The 19924-nt window shown below is 28.9% G+C and overlaps 1 protein-coding gene and 1 long non-coding RNA gene across 4 annotated transcripts in view; both read right to left on the bottom strand.

Moving 5' to 3' along the window:
* The window catches only part of LOC122268252 (uncharacterized), a 54710-nt gene extending 48848 nt beyond the window's left edge, over positions 1-5862 (bottom strand). Inside the window, exons 1-3 of one of the 3 annotated variants that reach the window (XM_087155500.1) lie at positions 5729-5862; positions 3702-3807; positions 2045-3617 (exon numbers count right to left, since the gene is read on the bottom strand). In XM_087155500.1, coding sequence (XP_087011626.1) covers positions 2045-3617; positions 3702-3799 — 1671 coding nt within the window. In that variant the 5' untranslated portion in view covers positions 3800-3807; positions 5729-5862. Of the gene's footprint in view, positions 1-2044; positions 3618-3701; positions 3808-5593 lie in introns of all 3 variants that reach the window. The other 2 variants (XM_043055568.3, XM_087155501.1) reach the window with 2 other exon arrangements.
* A 1733-nt stretch (positions 5863-7595) lies between these two features.
* On the bottom strand, positions 7596-19594 carry LOC147801361 (uncharacterized). Its single transcript, XR_015430529.1, has 3 exons — positions 19447-19594; positions 11594-11735; positions 7596-8336 (listed from the first exon to the last, which is right to left on the bottom strand). It is a non-coding gene; the product is annotated as an uncharacterized LOC147801361 (long non-coding RNA).
* Between the last annotated feature and the right edge of the window lie 330 nt (positions 19595-19924).

Genomic DNA, 19924 nt, shown 5'->3' with positions numbered 1-19924 from the left:
GTATGCTTAATAAATAATCAGCTGTTTTTCAGTATTCAAGTATTCTGTCCTAATCAAGTATTCTGTCCTACCCCAGGTTTGGGGCAGAACAAGGTAGTAAGGAAAATTTATTGAAATGAACATATAAAACTAGTGGAGATACAGAAAAAAAACGTGTTTGCCCTATATTTAGGTACATTTACATCTTAAAGGGATAATAAGGAGTCTAATCATGAGTTATACCATTGATGCTTAAAATACCCAGACTTCAGTGGTTGAAAATTTACATTTTGGTTCATTTTGCCACAAAAGCAACAACCTGGCATTAAAAAGCTTCCCCCTCTTTCGCTACCCTGCTGTGCTCAGACTTACCCTATATATAATTGGTTTAACTATATATGGGTCATTCTCACGAAAACTGTCATTTTTCAGTTCATAAAATCCCAAAAAAGTAAAGTGAATAAAAAGCTCTGAAACTTTTTATATTAATAGAAATATGTAATGGCATTATAAAGAAAGTATATATCCTATAAATGATACTTAATATTTAAATTAATTAATTTTTTAAATAATTAATTTATAATTAATTAATTTATAATAATTAATTAATTTAATAAATAAATTAATTAATTGAATAAATTAATTTTTTTATTTATTTTTCAAATTATTAATAAGTAAATTAATTATTTTCACTATTTAAAAAGTGAGGGAATGACACTAATAGTGAGGGAATGATATTTTATTTTAATACATGTTTTTATCTAAGTTACATCTACCTAAAGTTTGAAAATGATAACATACTAAGTATATCTAATATTTATTATAATTTAGTCTTATATATTTAATAGTTTTTCCGGGTTTGAGAAACAAAATTGGCTGGCTCGATTGAACAAAATTTTTTTTTTATAATATACTCATCTTGAATCATTCCCTCACTTCAGCGTCATTCCCTCACTTTATACACTAGTGAGGGAATGACGAATTCAATAAAATTTAAAAATATCAGTTAGGCCTAATTAATTTCTGAAGTCAATCACATACAATTATATTCATACAAGAAAGCAACATATAATTATCCACTTTCTCGATGAAGTTGTATTTTATTTTACTCTAAAAAATGACATGAGGGAATGACAAATGTAAAAAATTTTACCTGGTTTGATTCATTCAAATTTATTCCACAGCAAAGCTTCTTTAAGTTGAAGATGGAAACATACTGCAATTTTGTTCTATGATGCCAGTTGTTAACTTCTGAAGTTTTTATTAAAATATTTTTATTCTAAGAAGATTGCAGGTGATAAGAACGTTGTTGTGAGGGAATGAAGCGAAACACTGGGGACAAAGTTTAAAATAGTGCTGTGTTAATATTTTTATCAGAAATTAATTTAAAATTGATTTTCTGAATTCTATATTTCAGTATTCTGAAATAAAAAACACGAATTTGTAAAAAAAAAAAAATTTATTTCAGAAACAATTTTTTTCTTTTTTTAAATCAGCAGTGGGGCCAAGTGAGGGAATGACATATTGGTATATTTTAATTATCTAAAATAAATAAAAAATAAAAATTCATAATTTTATTTTTATTCTTTTGTTAGCTTGCATTCTGAAGGACACTTTCCCTGGATTTTTTTTTTTCGTAAGCCGTAAACCAAAAATAAAATATACTGGAAACATGAAAATGACTGTTTTTGTGAGAATGACCCATATATAAATATTGAAAAAAGGAAAATTTACTGATGATTTTTTACTGTGTTCCACTGCAATGCAACAGCTTTTCTGTTTAAAACTTTTTTCTTTTTTTACTGTTGGAAATACCAGCTTTTAATGAAAGATTTTGATATTTTTATAATTGAGACATTTTGTTGTTGTTGTTAATTTACATCGCACTAGAGCTGCACCACGGGCTAGAGAGACGTTTTTGAATTTTCAGTATTAAGAAGTAGTTAAAATAATTCAAGATATTAAGATTTTATAAAAACAAAAAGGATTGAAATTTTCATTAATAATGTGAATTCAATGTTTTGCCAAAACAAAATACAAACTAGAAATAAGCAACATAACTAACCTTTTTAATGGAGCTGTGGCTTTGCAGATATATTGATCGCTCAATATTTGAGAAAGATTTAAAAGGTAGATGCAATTTCTTTGACATTCCTTGCTTTGCAGGATTTACACTTCTTCTAGATGCGATTGATGCCGAAACTTGTGAAGAAACTGAATCCTCAAAAGTAAAGGCCTGTTTAGTTGTTCTTTTATGCTCATATTTAAGAATGGGACTTAAGTCAACATTATTAATATATCCACCATGAAGCTTTTTAAGTGATTTGGCAGGCGTACTAGCATATGGAATATTATTTAGACTGGAAAAGTTGTGTTTGTTTTTAAAAAAGTCAAAACTGATAGGAGTAGTAGAATTTGATGCTACATGATTATTAGGATCTATTTTCAATTTTTCCAATACAACACGCAATTCTCTCAATTGCAAAGGAGACTTTTCACCTGATAAGTCACTATTTTTGAGAGGACTATGGGAAGAGTTAGAAGTATTAGAAGGAGTAGCAGAATTTGATGCTACATCATTGTTAGGATCTATTTTCAATTTTTCCAATACAACACGCAAATCTCTCAATTGCAAAAGAGGCTTTTCACCAGATAAGTCACTATTTTTGAGAGGACTAAGTGAAGAGTTAGAAGTATTAGGAATAGCAGAATTTGATGCTACAGCATTGTTAGGATCTATTTTCAATTTTTCCAATACAACACGTAATTCTCTCAATTGCAAATGAGGCTTTTCACCAGATAAGTCACTATTTTTGAGAGGACTATGGGAAGAGTTAGAAGTATTAGAAGAAGTAGCAGAATTTGATGCTACATCATTGTTAGGATCTATTTTCAATTTTTCCAATACAACACGCAAATCTCTCAATTGCAAAAGAGGCTTTTCACCAGATAAGTCACTATTTTTGTGAGGACTAAGTGAAGAGTTAGAAGTATTAGAAGGAGTAGCAGAATTTGATGCTACATCATTGTTAGGATCTATTTTCAATTTTTCCAACACAACACGCAAATCTCTCAATTGTAAAAAAGGCTTTTCACCAGATATGCCAACATTTTTGAGATGACTAAGTGAAGAATTAGAAGGATTTTGTTGAGTTTTAACAAAACTTGTAGAAATAGCAGGAGATTTGTGAGGAATTAACTTTCTCTTAAAACTTTTAGGACGAATAAGTGAAGACCTAGGAAAAGGACTTGCAAAAGATTGTCTTAGACTTCTTCCACCACAAATATTATTTAAGATATGTCTACTCGAAGCATTCTTGTTAACTACTAACTGATGTTGATAAATACTTGACCAGTTTGGTACACCTTTTGTAGAAATATACTTCGGCATAGAAGAATTTTTACCTTTTTGTTTTCGTTTCCCTTTATATTTTTTCACCTTTAAATGAGGTTTCTTCTCTATTAATTTAATGCTTTGATTAAGTTTAAAACATCTATCTTGATGTGGCTCAAAAATAAGAGATCCAAATAAACTTTCATGACTTTTGCTTGTTTTAAGAGGCGACACATTGCAAAAACTATGTAGTTCCTTCCTTTTCTTATGATCCTCAATGCCTTTCATATCATGATCAGTCTCCCTTTTAAAACAAAAGTGGTGAAAAATATTTAAAAAAACAGCCCAAGAGAAAAAATTTTGCTAAGAAATTAAAATCACAACTCACCTACATTTCTGCAACTTAGGATTGTCAAAAAATGCATTAGTTTTTGATGTATCAATAAACTTTGTTTGTTTCTTTCCATAGCACTTAATTCGTTTCATGTTTAAAACTGTAAAGGAAATAAAAAACTTGAGTTAAAGCCTAACTATCTGGAATTAAACTCCTCGGAAAGATCAAGCAACTCAAATTTTCTAAAATATAAAAAAAGCAAACATTTCATTCAAAAAAAATTTTTACACATTCCCCTATTTATTGCCAGTTAAAATTTCACAAGTTTAAACTCTCAGTTATGTCAAAGTCAAGTTTTTAGAAAACGTGAAATTTTCTCTTCAGTAAGAAGAGCAATGATTAGAAGAAAATGAGGTAAGAAAAAAACTAAGAGAAATATTTAAGATTGTCTTTTAATTTTATAAAGTTTTGATTTGTGCCCATTTAAGTTTTTTTTAAAATAAGTTCATTACCATACAACCACTGATATCCTGCAAAAAGAACAAAACAAAAATAGGAATAAAGAATATTAAGTCGATTTAGATTAAACCAGGGCACAAAATTTCAAGTCACCAGCTCACCATTGGCGATCATCAATAGAGTAGGTTTTATTTTGCTTACGAGTAGGTTTTATTTTGCTTAGAATATCCTGCCTCGATGAAGAATGATATGAAAGTGTTTTGATGACAAGCAACAGAATTTTTCATTGATTTAGAACAAAATATACTGAGTCTCCTACTTGTCCTTTATAATATTTGTGCTTTTTAAAATATTGAAGCGTTAAGACAACTTTATTTTGATTTTTTATTATTGCAATAAATATCTTTCAATTATTAAGTTTCTACATTCTTTTATAGTTTTGTTCACCAAAAAGTTCTGCATAATTATCAAATTTGTTAACATTTCAAAAATAGTTTATATTTCTAATGAATGTAAAAAAGTGGTGAGGAAAAATTTTAGTCCAGGAAATATATTTAGAACTGCAGTGAATTGCCCTGGATTAAATGCAGAGGACTTTTGTGTTTTCCAAATTTTTCCTTCAGGTTGCAATTTCATTTTAATAAACTTTTGTTTTCATCTTTCTTTTTATCAGCTTTAAAATATAGCTCAATATTTTTCCAGGGTGTTTCTGATAGTTATAAAAAAAATCTCTGTAGTTTATATTAAATTTAATCTTAAAAAAAAATTTTTTTTCCATTATGATTTCAGAGGAACACAATCTTGATATTTGGTACAAACATTGCTAAGAAAGAATTACGAAATATTTTTGCTCAAAAAAACTAAAAATGTCAATTTGGAAAATGACACAAAGTTTAGCTCCCTAGTTCAAGTAATTCTAAAGTTTCAACTGTTTGAAAATAATAAAAATTAGTAGTTCTTCAAAATTTTAAACTCAAAAACTAATGATTTAAAAAGTTTCAATAATTTTAATTTTCATTTAACCTGTCAATTCTATTTCTTAGCCAAAATTAAGCAAAATGTATCTTATTTATTTTTATAAAATTAGAATAGGAAAAAAAAATAATTTTACTTATTTCAGTCAGAATGCGCACTTTTAGGATCAAAATTTTCAGAAATAACCATTTGTTCTAATGAATTACAAAATCGGAAGAACAACAAAAATAAACATCGATGCAAACATTAGAATAAAAATATTATTGTCAAAACCACTGACAATATTATTTCAAGACTACAAGCAACATATTATATTCCCAAATGTTTTATTCTGGCCAAAAGTTAGGTTATTTTATAAATCAATATATGATAGGTTGCAGCAGAAAATTAGGAGGAAATAATACAACAACAAAAAAAAGATGAAGCAAAATTAAAACAATTTTAGTGAAGAATATTCTTTTAAAAAAATAGATCAAGGAGAAAAGCCAACTAAGAAGTTAAAATTTACTAACTAAAGCTAAGATAATCACAACAGGAATATTATTTTAGATTATATTACATAAATACAAGAGAAATAGTAAACAAATTTTTAAATTCGATTATTCTATATTTATTTAGAATAAGTCAACTCAGCAACCAAAACTAACTTTTAAAACAGCCTCGAGAAGATAGCGCAGAGTGTTGCCAGAACCAAGGGTCACAAATGCAAATGTTTCTTATTTACAAAACTTTGCAAGTTTTGCAGTGTCGTAGATATGGACGATTGCAACGCTCGAATACGCCATCTGGGGAGAAGACTTGTTCCATGTTTTTGGACCTTCTAGTTTCCTTCCTCTCTTCAGTTGTATAGGAATGTACCGCGATATTTTTCGTTTTTAATTAATGAAATTATTTTTTTTTAATTTCTATGATGCTTTCTTTTAGAACTGTGTTTAATGTACTTTTCAGTTCCATATAGTTTCCCAACTTAAAAGATTTTAATCTATATAAAAATCAAGACTGAAACTAGCGCACTTCTTTCCTCTATGACTCTCCAGGAGCTCCTGGGGAAAGCATGCGAAGTGTTGCCATAGGTGGAGCTGCTCCATAAATACAACCATCTAGAGTAGGTGTTGTCTTCCCCACCAGCAGTCCATTTCGATTGTTATTTGCAGCCCATCCGTAAGAGGAAGGAAGTAAAGTTCTCATTTTTTTGTTGAAAACTGAAATCTGGTTTTTAAGTTTACTTTATTCTTGGGGTTTATCTTATTATTGGGGTAAAAAAATCATTTTTTATAATAAATGTTCAGTTGTAATAGTTGATAATTTAATGATGACTTTATAGATAATGTGGTGCTCGACTTCGCGCGCAGGTCGTTGGGCTACCGAAGCGGGGGTGCCATCCCCTCCGCAGAGGATCAAAATTGTGATAGCATGTCTTCGGATCATCCTCCGCGATGTTTCCCAGACCGTCGCCAATAGCCCATTGTGCAGCTCTAGTGCGACGTAAATTAACAACAACAACAACATTATAGATAATGTGTGACTTTATACACCTCAATAAATACTTGACTCTCTTTAGTAGAAAAAGCGTAAATTTTTTTATAACTCTAAAGACTTTTTTACATATAAGTTTCTTGCAAACAACATGGCATACCTAATAAATCACCTTATCAATCGGATTGATAAGAAGTTAATTTAAAACAACCTCAAAATGAGCTTAGGTATAAATAAATTGACTTCATACACCTCAATAAATGCCTCACTCTCTTTATTTGAATTAAGGTAAATTTTTTATACCTCTTTTGTTGCAAGTTCCAGAAAAGCAACCTGGTATACCTTAGAAATCACCTCATCAGCCTGGTTAATTTGAAGTGAAATCAACCAGGCTGAAAAGCACCTCAAAATGAGCTGAAGCGTATGTTAAACAACCTCGTACACAGGGGCGAATCTACTTAAGGGCTTTTTGGGCTGCAGCCCAGGGTCCGGTGGATACAAAGGACCCCAGTCCCCACCGAAACAATAGGTAATATTTTGAATTAAAAAATATCTAATATTAAAAAAAAATATTATAAGGTTGGCAAAACTGCCCTTATGAAAAAATCGAGGTATAAATGAAGTATAAACGAGGTATATTTTAAAGGTATAAAGGAGGTTGTTGTTTAAATACGTCGTAAAGGTTGAAAAGGGTGCAAATGAATACCTCAAAATCAACCTCAAATATACCTTAAATATACCTCCAGAGGCATTCCAGAGGTTTCAGCCAGAAGTATATTTTTTTACACTTGTGGAAGTATTTATTCAACAAACTAAGGTGTGTCATTTTACACTTCAGGTTATTATAAATCAACCTCAGGTGTATTTTGTTCGACTTCAGGTAATTATTTTTCAACCTCAGGTATCTAATTTTATGCTTGTAGAGGTAGATATTTTTCAACCTATGGTGTGTCATTTTACACTTCAGATTATAATAAATCTACCTGAGGTGTATTTTGTTCGACATCAGGTAATTGTTTTTCAACCTCAGGTATATAATTTTATGCTTGTAGAGGTATATATTTTTCAACCTAAGGTGGGCCATTTTACACTTCTGGTTGTTATAAATCAACCTGAAGTGTATTTTCAACAATTGGAAAGGTTATTTTTAATTAGCGCCATGTGTTCCATGTTCTACCTTAAGTTATTATTTCGTAACCTCAAGTATATATTTTTGTATTTTTAGAAGTATTAATTTATCAACCAAAGATGTTTTTTTAAGCACTTACGAAGGTGAGGTGTTATACGGACCACCTAGTTTATTAATTTTTAGACTCACTATATAAAAAATATAATATATATATAAAGATATTATATATATTATATGAAGAATAATGTACATTACATTTTTTTCACTAGTAGAGATCATTTATCAACCTGAAATTTTTAATATTAAACCTTCGGCAGTAATTGCTTCTTTTGTTAAGCTATAAAAGAAAGTTTCAAATGCATAATTCTTCTATAATTTTAATAGATTGATTTAAATCATCTTAAAATAACACTTATCCAAATTCTACAGTTAGTAAAAATTATTTATGGGAACTCATACTCGTATTTTTAGAAGATAGTTGTCTAAGGTGCTTGAATTTTTAAAGCTATAAAGCTACAAATTTAAATAATTAGTCAGCTGAATTTCAAAGTACTTTTATTTAAAACTAAAATTTCACTTTTTTTACAAACCAACAAAATTATTTTAAATACTGTTTCCGTCTACATGTTGAGACTTGTAATTATTGGAACCTAAAAGGAAAAAAAATATAAATTAGTAAGAAAGTCACATTTACAATAATAGTGGCAGGTCTTAAAATATTAGAAAGTATTTTTTTTATCATTTAAATTAATTGGATGAAATTAATTTTCCTTTTCAGATAAATATCTTCTGCCATTTCTATTCAATCCTCGTAGCTAAAAAGCATGACATGTATCACAGCCACAAAATAAAATACACTGAAGACAGTATTACCATTAACAACATTTACAGAAATTCAAATATACAGGGTGTTTATAAAGTCTCGGACCCATTTTGATGTTTAATAACTCATAAAATAATAAAGATAGATTAAAATTAATAACATAAATGGTTAGATAGACTCAAAAACTTTCATGAACATTGTCAATGAACTTCCACGTGTGCCCCCTTCGTCGCACGGAGAATATCAAGTCGATAGTCAATTTCACGCCAGGTAGCGGCAAGCATGTCGGCATCCACAGAGGCTATTGCGGTTGTAATTCTGGCTTTTAGGCCATCAATGTTCGACACGATCCTCCTGTAAACATTGTCCTTTATAAATCCCCAAAGAAAAAAGTCCAGCGGCGTTATATCAGGTGATCTGGGTGGCCAAGGAATTGGACCTCCTCGCCCATACCATCTTCCTGTAAAATGGTCATTCAAAGAACTACGAACGATGATACCCCAATGAGGTGATGCACCATCTTGTTGCAAAAAGACAGGTGGCTGAAGCTCTTCTAGTTGTGGAAATACGAAGCTTTCCAACATGTCTAAGTATACGACTGATGAGATTGTCTTTTCTGTAAAAAAGAAAGCTACCTCTCGTGAAATTGACTATCGACTTGATATTCTCCGTGCGACGAAGGGGGCACACGTGGAAGTTCATTGACAAGGGTCATGAAACTTTTTGAGTCTATCTAACCATTAATGTTATTAATTTTAATCTATCTTTATTATTTTATGAGTTATTAAACATCAAAATGGGTCCGGGACTTTATAAACACCCTGTATAATTCCAATCTTATTATGCAATTTTAACAACTTTTTATTTTTCTATACATCTGTAACATTATGGTACTTGTAAGTTTAATAATTAGATTTCCTTCCCTTTCTTTTTTAAAAATCTTTAAACTCAATAAACCTAGTCTATATTTTTCAACTTTTTGTCAGACTTCATGAAACTAGCAGCTTTTTTTTAAATTTTTGACGCATCACATCAATCACATCAGAGTTTCTTAAAAAATAGTTATTTTAATAATTTTTAATCAATGTAATCAAGAATCTACAATCGTTTAATAAATTAAAATTTTAAAGTTATGTACCAATTTTTATTCTTTTTTTACACTCAATCGAATAGAACAAATTACAAGCTGATAAGGAGCATTTATTTTAAAGTTGTGAGTAATTTTATGTGAGGAAAATGTCTAAGAGAGAATGATTTGAAATAATACTTTTAAAATAAGTTGAGTATAATATCTCCTATATAACTTATAATACCGAGCAGAATAAAACTAATAGTTAGTTGTTACAAACACTTGTTTAAATATAAATACACATCCCATAGGTTGAAACTCAAAATAATGCATATTACTTTCAACAATAAATGTTTGTATTTGCAATTGATTTTATTCAATTCAGGATTAAAATTGCATACTATACTGACTTATTTCTAAAATATTTAAGATTTCCGAAATTCGCACCTTTTTGAAGTAGTGAACCATAAACACCTGCATGAAAAAGCTCATAACCTTGAAACAAATTGTCATATAAACTTGAAATCGGATTTAATTTCATTCTGCCCAATATTCTAATAAGTAATAACAATCTACTTAGTAAATAATTAACGTGGGTAAAATGCGAGATAATAACATGTAGTGAAAATAGCTGTTTTGTGATCAAACATGAAGAAGTGAGCTAGTACAGTTACCGTAAACCGGGGCGAGTCTACCCATCCAGGGGCGAGTCTACCCATTTTAGTTTTATTTAATTGTCACTATTTTAAATTGCAAATAAATTTTTTTTTACCGACGGAGGACTTAGTTCAGACTCTAAGGAAGATGGAGCTGTAGTAGTTTGATCCATTTTTATTTATTTGTCGTCTTTTTAACCGACCTGTTCAAACGTCTTTTGAGAGATTTGTATTGAAAATCAGCAAACTTTTAGTTGGTGCTCCATAAGTATATTATTATTATTACTATTTTCACTTTGGTTAAGTGATAAACTTATCTAAGACTAAGATTACATTAATTTTATATGAAAAAAAAACAAAAAGAATGTAAGTTTTGCTGTTGTGAACAAAAAGCCAGAATTCGCGGGGCGAGTCTACCCATTCGTATTTAGTTTTAATAAAAAATAATAATACAATTTAGAACTTTGTTTATATTAAAATTAAGTCATTTTAAATGAATTTGAATATATTATTTTAATTCAGCATTGATAAATTTATCATTAATAAGAAAATTTATAGGTTAAATATAAATGTAAATATAAAATATGTTTATTTTACCTATTTTTTCAATTTTTATATTACAAAATTAACTTTTTTTATTTAATATTATATTTCAACGAGAAAACATTGTAAGAAAAATCACACCTCCCAAAAGAATGAGGAAAGGATTTTTCATGATTCCCAATGTTTGAATTTCGATTTTGTTAATAATCTTTAATTATTATTATTTATTAATTATTTAATTGTAAATTTATATTAATTTTAATTTATTTTTATCAACAATAATCAGAAAAAAATGTTATTTTATAATGTTAATGATTATAAAAACAAAACTGTGATCAAAATGTGATAATCGATCAAATACTCAATTTGTGTTATTTTATGAATAAAAAAATGGAATATATAATAAAGTTATGAATTTTACTTCATACATATCCCATATGGTAACTAAAATAACAATTTAATAGTAAAATTTGATTATTTACAATGTTAACATTCATTTTAGTAGAATGGGTAGACTCGCCCCATACGAGAGATTTGTCAGCAGTTCTATAAAAATATACAGTAACAGCGTAACTGTCAATATTTTCTAAAATCGATTTCACAGCTTTAAAGAGGGATAAATAGCGATTCCGAAACACCTATTAAAAGCCTTTTTTCTTTAATATTTACAAAAGTTTGACCACTTGAAAGTTGACAAACTGAAAAAAATGGGTAGACTCGCCCCGGTTTACGGTACTAGTTTTCAATTATCAAATATCTAGCAAACTATTGTTATCAACAATTACATAAATTCTGTAGTTTATTAGGAGAGATTACTTTTTCTTTTAGGTATAAATTCAGAACTATATCCTAGGGGAAGGCTGAGCAGTAGCTTGCTTGTCTCTTCTTCTGCGCCGCCGCGCATGTGCTATTTACAGCCTAGGCCATCTCAGTAATATCAGGGAACTGTGGATAAGCTCTGTAAAATATATATATATATATATATATATATATATATATATATATATATATATATATATATATATATATATATATATATATATATATATATATATATATATATATATATATATGTAACATAAAAAGCTTCAATTAATCTTTTTATGTTAGTTTCTTCATTATAAAACAACTCCTAATTTATTACTACTTAATTCTTCGAATCGAAGCACTTTATGATACTTTTAAAGAAACCACATCCTGTTTCTAAATCTATTTTTAGCCAACTATACATAAATTTAAATGAAGATACTTTTCCTTTTAAGCCTTGTGAGAATCGCGTGATCTATTTAATTAACCAATAGTAATTTCTGAGTTTTCCCTCTTTTCCCTAAATAGAGGCATTTTAGGATTTTTTGCAAGATTTTCCCTACCAGAAAGACTGTTTGCTGATAGAGTAAACATGACTTTTTCGCTCCGACTGCAACATTTTACAAGCCGAGCAGGATTTTAAGAACTGTTGAAACGGGCGCAGGATAATATTAAATGCTTCTTCAAAACATAAAAATAAAAAATTAACTAAAAGAACACACTTCTACTATGATGGAAGATTTGAGCCTTTTAACGAACGGATCGAAGACTTCACAGAGAATGCTTAGCAGTTCATTGCCAATGCTGCGAAATTAATTGGATTTGGATGAACCTTGAAAGCATAGTCTGCAAATTTATCAATTTCGGCGTTAGTCAGTGACTCATCTTAACGAAGAAGATGGTTTATTCCCCTTTTCTACTAACTCTTCTCGTGTTTACTCTTGGAATGGTGCGACTATGGAGAAAACATTAAGAAAGAAAAAAAAATTTTTTTTTCGTTTACCCTTTTCGAGAATTCCATGCCTCTAAAGACCATCTGTTCCATATTTGTGAGTTCCTGCTTATTTCAAAGTGACAGCGATTCTACATTTCCAGAAGTTCATCTTAATGGCTACGATTCTGTTCGCGTGTGCAGTTTAGTGATAATACAGTGATTCGCGCAGTGATTCCCAGTGTTTAGTGATAATCCTCGATGGAAAATTCTTCAATGGTATTCATATAATGAAAATTTACTTCGATCCGTGCTTTTGTTTTGATAAAAATTTACAAATATTTTTTGATTATCAAAATATGTGGTGTTTGAACAGCGAAAATAATAATAGATTTTGGTTATATTCGGAAATTTTTTTTCTTCTCATTCTTGATATTTCATTGTGATGATTATTAATTTTTATGATTATGAATTTTTCATGATTATTAATTTTTATTCATTGTTCTTATTTTGATTGTTTATTTATGCATTTTCAAAAACTTATAATTATTGAAATTTACTTATTCTTCGAGGAATATTATATTATTAAATTGATTTAATATTATTAGCATAAAAATGTTAAAGGATATTTAGTTTCGTTTTGATTATATTATGTGTTGTAATATATGATCAATTGAATATTTTTTTTTAAAATTTTGTTTTAGTGTTTATCGTAAGGTAACGATAAATAAGCAACTATGAGATTTAATTTACTTCTAAATGCTATATTTAATTGTTAAAATTTATTTTGGTTATTTGAATGCCCTTACGGAGTGGCAAAAATTACAAATTTAAAATGGATGAAAATGCCAAAAGCAATACAGATAATTCTGAAAAAGAATTGAGTGATAATTTACAAAAATTAAGTATGGATCAAAGTGTACAGGATAAACCAGACATACTAGTCTTTGAGCCGGACATTGGTGTTCAATTCACATCCTGGCTCAAACACTTCGAAAAACAAACTCTAGATGCTAAATGTAATGACGAATGGAAAGTTAGAAATTTTCAAAAATTCATTAAAGGTTCAGCTTTAAAATTGTATATTAATAACTGTCTTAATTGTAATTCATATCAAGAAATAGTTGAAATTTTTAGAGAGCATTATTTTTCACCTCCATTTGGCTTTAACGATTTTCAAAATTTAAAATTTTCGGGCCAAGCTAAAGACCTAAATTCGTATTTTACCGAAAAGGTAGAGTTGGGTCGAAAAATAAATTTAAGTAATGAACATATAATTGAGGGTCTATCTATTGGTTTGCCCCACCAAATCAGAACACTTTTGGTTTTAAAAGAACCTAAAACCCCAATTGAATGGCACACTGTTGTTTCGAAAATAATTCACGATGTACCTACGGTCTTACCCCAAACTGAAACTAAAAAATTACCTGAGTCTAAATTTAATGGGTATAGACCACAATATCAAGGCTGGGTACCAAGGCGGCCATTCTTTAACAACTCAAGTAATCCAAATTATAATCCTCGACAAAATCAAAATTTTCCCCGGCCTAATCAAAGTTATAACCAACAATCCCAATTTAGACCTAGAATTCAAAATGAAAAGTTTCAAAGGAATAAACAACAAACTAGTCATTTCACCCAGGCTTCCCAGGAGTTGCCTCCTAAACCATGTAAATACTGTGATAAGCTTGGTATAACCAATGCTTATCATTGGGGCCAAAATTGTGTAAACAAACCTAATTCTTTTATGACTGAGAATCAAACTCAGCATAAACAAGACAGTGACCAACCACGAAATTGACAATTAATAGTATCCGGATACATACAAAATACTTATGACAACTATAAAAGTGACAAATACCCGATTTTGACAAATAAAACTATCCTGTTAAATATTGATACAGGTAGTACTTTAAATATCATCCCAACTAAACTTTTTGAAAAACTTAATGTCCAAAAAGAAAGAAAGAACTTTGTTAATGTAAAACAAACAAAAGGTATTTTGCAACTTGACCAAACTTGTACTTTAAATTTAAAAATTGGAAATATAGCTAGGTCAGTGGAATTTTATATTTTAAATACTGATCTACCTTATGCCATATTGGGTTTAAAGGAATGTAATGGGTTTAAATTTGTGATAGATTGTGTTGAACGAGTTGTAATGCAAAATCAGAGAAAACTGATCACTTTTTCGGATTATAAAAGCAACTTGTCTTTACACATTTCTCCTGAAATCCAGGTTAATGATTGCAACAAAAATACCAACGGAGAAAATAAAGTTAAGAATAAAAATAAGAAAAGTAAAAAGAAAAGAAAAATGTTAAATCAAATAAAAATAAACAAAAGGAAGAAGTTGTTATGGAAAATAAAATTTTGGACGTGAGAATAAACAAAGATAAAAATGTAAACAAAGTGAATTTAAGGAAAAATAAGAAAAATGGGATAAAAAATAAAGATTTAAATAGCAAAACTGAAAATAATCTTGAGTTTTCAAATGTTCTTGAGACTAAATGTGATAATGATGCGCAACATTGTCAAAATCATGTTGATGGAATTATGCAAATTCAAGATGATGAAAAAAATTTCCAACTTCAGGAAATTTTAGAAGATTTTTCAGATATTTTTGCTAAAGATAAATATGATGTAGGGACAATAAGAATTGAACCTCAAAGGGTAAGATTAACATCAGACTTACCAGTATCCTTACGAGCATACAAAACTTCCCCAAAACAACAAGAGGAAATAGATAAACAAATTGAAGAATTGTTAAAGCATAATATAATTAAAGAAAGTTCTTCTCCCTATTCTGCTCCAGTAACTCTAGCTTATAAAAAGGATGAAAATAAAAAAAGTAGATTGTGTTTAGACTTCAGAAAATTAAATCAAATTACTAAATCGGATGCAGAACCATTACCTCTTATAGAAACTCTTATAGATAAATTAGGGAACAGTGTTTATTTTAGTAGACTAGCTATGGTAAGTGGTTATTGGCAAATTCCAATCAACCCTGAGGACACTGAAAAACTTGCTTTTGTCACCAATAGTGGGTTATACGAATGGTTAAGATTGCCATTTGGGTGGAAGAACGCCCCTAGTATTTTTCAAAGAACAATACGTAGAATACTCACTAAATATAAAGTTTCATTTGCAGCTAACTATTTTGATGATATCATAATTTATTCTAATAATTTTGAAGAACATTTAAATCATCTAAAGGAAATTTTTGAAATATGTAGATTTGAAAACTTAAAATTAAAAGCTTCTAAATGTTCTTTTTTGCAAACTAAAATTCAATTTTTGGGATATGAAATATCTAATGGTGTAGTAACTCCTGATAACAACAACATTGAAGCAATTAAAAACTTGAAACCTCCAACTAATGTTAAATCTCTTCAACGATTTTTAGGTTCAATAAATGTGTATAACAAATTTATAAATAATTATGCTAAACTTAGAGCACCTTTAAATAATCTCTTAAAGAAAAATATACCCTGGTGTTGGACTCCCAAATGTCAAGAAGCATTCGAATTTTTAAAAAATGCTTTAGTTTGTAAACCAATTTTGAAAATATTTAATCCTAAATTACCATGTCATGTTTTTGTTGACGCAAGTCAAAGTGGTGTTGGAGCAATTTTGAAACAGCCAGATGTTTCAGGTGTCTTACATCCAATAGCATTCCATTCTCGTTCTCTTAGAGACTATGAGAAAAATTATGCTATCACAGAACTGGAATGTCTTGCTATTGTTGATGCATTAAACAAATTTTATCATTATTTATTTGGAAATAAATTTACCATACATACAGATCATGCGGCTTTAGTTTGGTTAAAAAATGTTAAAAATCTAAAAGGTAGATTGTTCCGATGGTCTTTATTATTAAGTATGTATGATTATGATATAAAATACACAAAAGGCACCTTAAACTTTGAAGCTGACATGTTATCCCGTGATATTCCTGACAATATTGAACACAATAGTAATGTTGATTTAAATAATGTAAGCCATTTTTCACATCTTTTGCAATTAGACGAAATTCGCGAAGCCCAACAAAATGATAATTTAACTGGAAATTTTATTAAAATAGATAATGTTTTGTGTATACGTAAAAAGGGTTTTACCAAAATTGTTGTTCCATTTTCTTTAAGGCATAAATTACTTGAAATTACTCATAAAAAATTTGGCCATCCCGGAATTCAAAAAACTATTAATTTACTTACTCCTGTTTACTATTGGGAAAATATTACTTTGGACATTACAAATTTTAACAAACATTGTCATACTTGTCAAATTAATAAAAAACCTAGACAGAAAAGATTTGGGTTACTTCTGGAAATGCCCCCAGTTGACAAACCTTTTGAAATAATTGCAATCGATAGTGTAGGTGGTTTTAATTATTACAATTCTACCAAAAAATATTTAACTTTAGTAATTGATCATCACACTCGATATATGTGGTCTTTTGCATCTAAATCAATAACTACGGAAACTTATGTAAATTTTTTGCACCAAATTTTTCAAATTCAAACCCCTAACAGTATTTTGAGTGATAGAAATGCCGCGTTTACTTCTTCCCACTTTAAAAAATTTCTTAAACATAGCAAAATCAAACAATTGTTAACTACAGCCCATAGACCCGAAACTAATGGAAAAGTTGAACGTTTAGGACAAACCATTGTAACACGTTTAAAATGTAAAATTAATGATTCTTCTAAAAAAATTCCTTGGCCTAAATTATTAAAAGAAGTAACCGAAGAATACAATTTAACTCCACATTCAGTAACTAAATTCCCACCAGCTTATTTAATGTTTGGCACTCTCCCATTTAATCATCCTTTATCTGAAGAAATTTTTCCACCAATAGAAGAAGCAAGGAAAATTGCAGTTGAAAGAACAAAACAATATCATGAAAAAAATAAAATTTATTATGATGCAAGATTCACTCATATTGAATTTTCCCAAAATGATACTGTAATGTATGAAGATTTTAAATACCCCAATACTAGGAAACTTACCCCAACTTTTTCCGGTCCATATATAATTCTTATAAAATAAATAAAAAGAATATTCATAATAAAGAAAATTCAGAAATAGTTCATATATCAAAATTGCGAAGGTACCACCCACCTGACAAACTGAAATTATGTCACGAATAAAAAACATGTAATTATTTAAATGGAATTGACTATATTTTATATTAAATTTAATGATTTTTCATTGTTAAAATAAATTAAAAACACCGAATATGACAACATTACACGTGGTTCAATGAACATGTGGTCCCCTTTTTTCTGGAAGATCCGACCTTTCAAATTTTCTTCTTCAAGTTCAATACCCAATCTAAAAGGATATGGGGCGATGGTAGTTTCTCTCTGTGGTGAAAACCAAAAAAATTTAAACTTAAGCATCTATTGAAACTAGGATCTTCCAGTACATCATTGTTGAGACTAGGGACTGTTTTCCTCCATTTGGGGAATACAGCCCCTAATCCAGCAAAAATTTTCCCCTAACAACACTGAAATCCTAAATTTCAGATTAAAGACCATTGTGTCAAATTTTTTTATACATTTATTTTCAAGATGTACAAATCCTGAAGAAAATTTTTTTTGGAAAAAGTGTCAATTTGTATTTGTATATCTCATATCACTTGTATTTTCATGTTTTTTAATATTTGCATTTTTAGAAAATTTTTATATATTTTCTTATAGTGAAAAGTTTATTTTAATTGTGTTAGTATGAGTAATAACTTTATTTACTGTGATTTTAAAAAGGACTGAAAAAACTTAAATCACAAAAAACTATTGAAAATGAATATCTAACACTTCATTTTGATGGTAGCGCTACTTCAATTTTTTTTTTCTCGAGACTTTCATGAAATTTTTTTTTATATTGTGTACTTATATGTATTTTTTAATAATTCATATTACTTTGAAATCTTGTTAAAAATGCAATTTGATTTTTTTTTATTTTAATTGTGTCATCATAGGGAAAGTTTTGCAATGGGATAATTTTTAAAATTTTTGATAGTAGTTAAAGAATTTTCGGCGAGGGGGGATGTAACATAAAAAGCTTCAATTAATCTTTTTATGTTAGTTTCTTCATTATAAAACAACTCCTAATTTATTACTACTTAATTCTTCGAATCGAAGCACTTTATGATACTTTTAAAGAAACCACATCCTGTTTCTAAATCTATTTTTAGCCAACTATACATAAATTTAAATGAAGATACTTTTCCTTTTAAGCCTTGTGAGAATCGCGTGATCTATTTAATTAACCAATAGTAATTTCTGAGTTTTCCCTCTTTTCCCTAAATAGAGGCATTTTAGGATTTTTTGCAAGATTTTCCCTACCAGAAAGACTGTTTGCTGATAGAGTAAACATGACTTTTTCGCTCCGACTGCAACATTTTACATATATATATATATATATATATATATATATATATATATATAAACAATAATATAAACTTTGCAACAAATATCCAAACGATAAGCATACAGCTATAGCAGAATTTCAAAGCAAAATTGCTATTTTAAAAATCTTTCAATTTTCAATGATTTATTTATAAGAGAAATTGTGAACATTTTTCTCAATTAATCAGCGTGCATACTGCTACGTTAAAACATGTACATTTAAGCAAAATAAAAAGAATAGTTCTATTTGACTTAACTACAAACAATAAAATATACTGTGCATAACCTGCTGTAACGATTCACCAGTAATGTTACCCAAAACAGTGACGAGAAATATTTCGGTTATTCTCTCTTATTGCTAAGCCTACAACGATAGCCTCTAAGAATATCCTCCAACTTAAATTATTTAAGATCAGGACGCGTAGTTAAAACAAAAATAATAAAATTTAAGTTTCAAAATTCAAGCATATTTGATTAAAAGTGATAAAACTAAATTAATAAATGTCAAGCACACTTACCGAATTTCGAATAGACTTTCGATTGTCAACACACACGCCATTTGCCGGCTCGCATGGAACTCTGGGAAGTGAGTTAGTTAATATGAAGTGTACTTTAAGCAACCTTAAAACAAGCTTAGGTATAAATAAAATGACTTCAACACCTCAATAAATACCTCACTCTCTTTAGTTGAAATAAGGTATATTTTTTACAGGGTTGGCAGGTTTTTGACATGTGACAGTTTTTGAAACCATGGTTTAAACCGTCACGTCAAAAACCTCACTGTCAAAAATGTCGAAAATGTCAAAAACCTATATTCATATGTGAAATTTAATTAATACATAAAATTTACATATTTTTTTAAAGGATAGTGTTTCTAAATATGTTCTAGAAAAAATAAATTTAAAATTTTGAAGAAACACTTATATTTTGAATAGTAACCAAAATCTTGTACTTTTGAAAACTCACATCTTTTGTAATATTATGTATTCATTTTCA

The sequence above is a fragment of the Parasteatoda tepidariorum genome, chromosome 11 (genome assembly GCF_982258835.1).
Source record: "Parasteatoda tepidariorum strain Cologne lab strain chromosome 11, Ptep-v5.0, whole genome shotgun sequence".
NCBI classification, from domain to species: Eukaryota; Metazoa; Arthropoda; class Arachnida; order Araneae; family Theridiidae; genus Parasteatoda; species Parasteatoda tepidariorum.
This window is presented reverse-complemented; position numbering and strand designations above follow the sequence as displayed.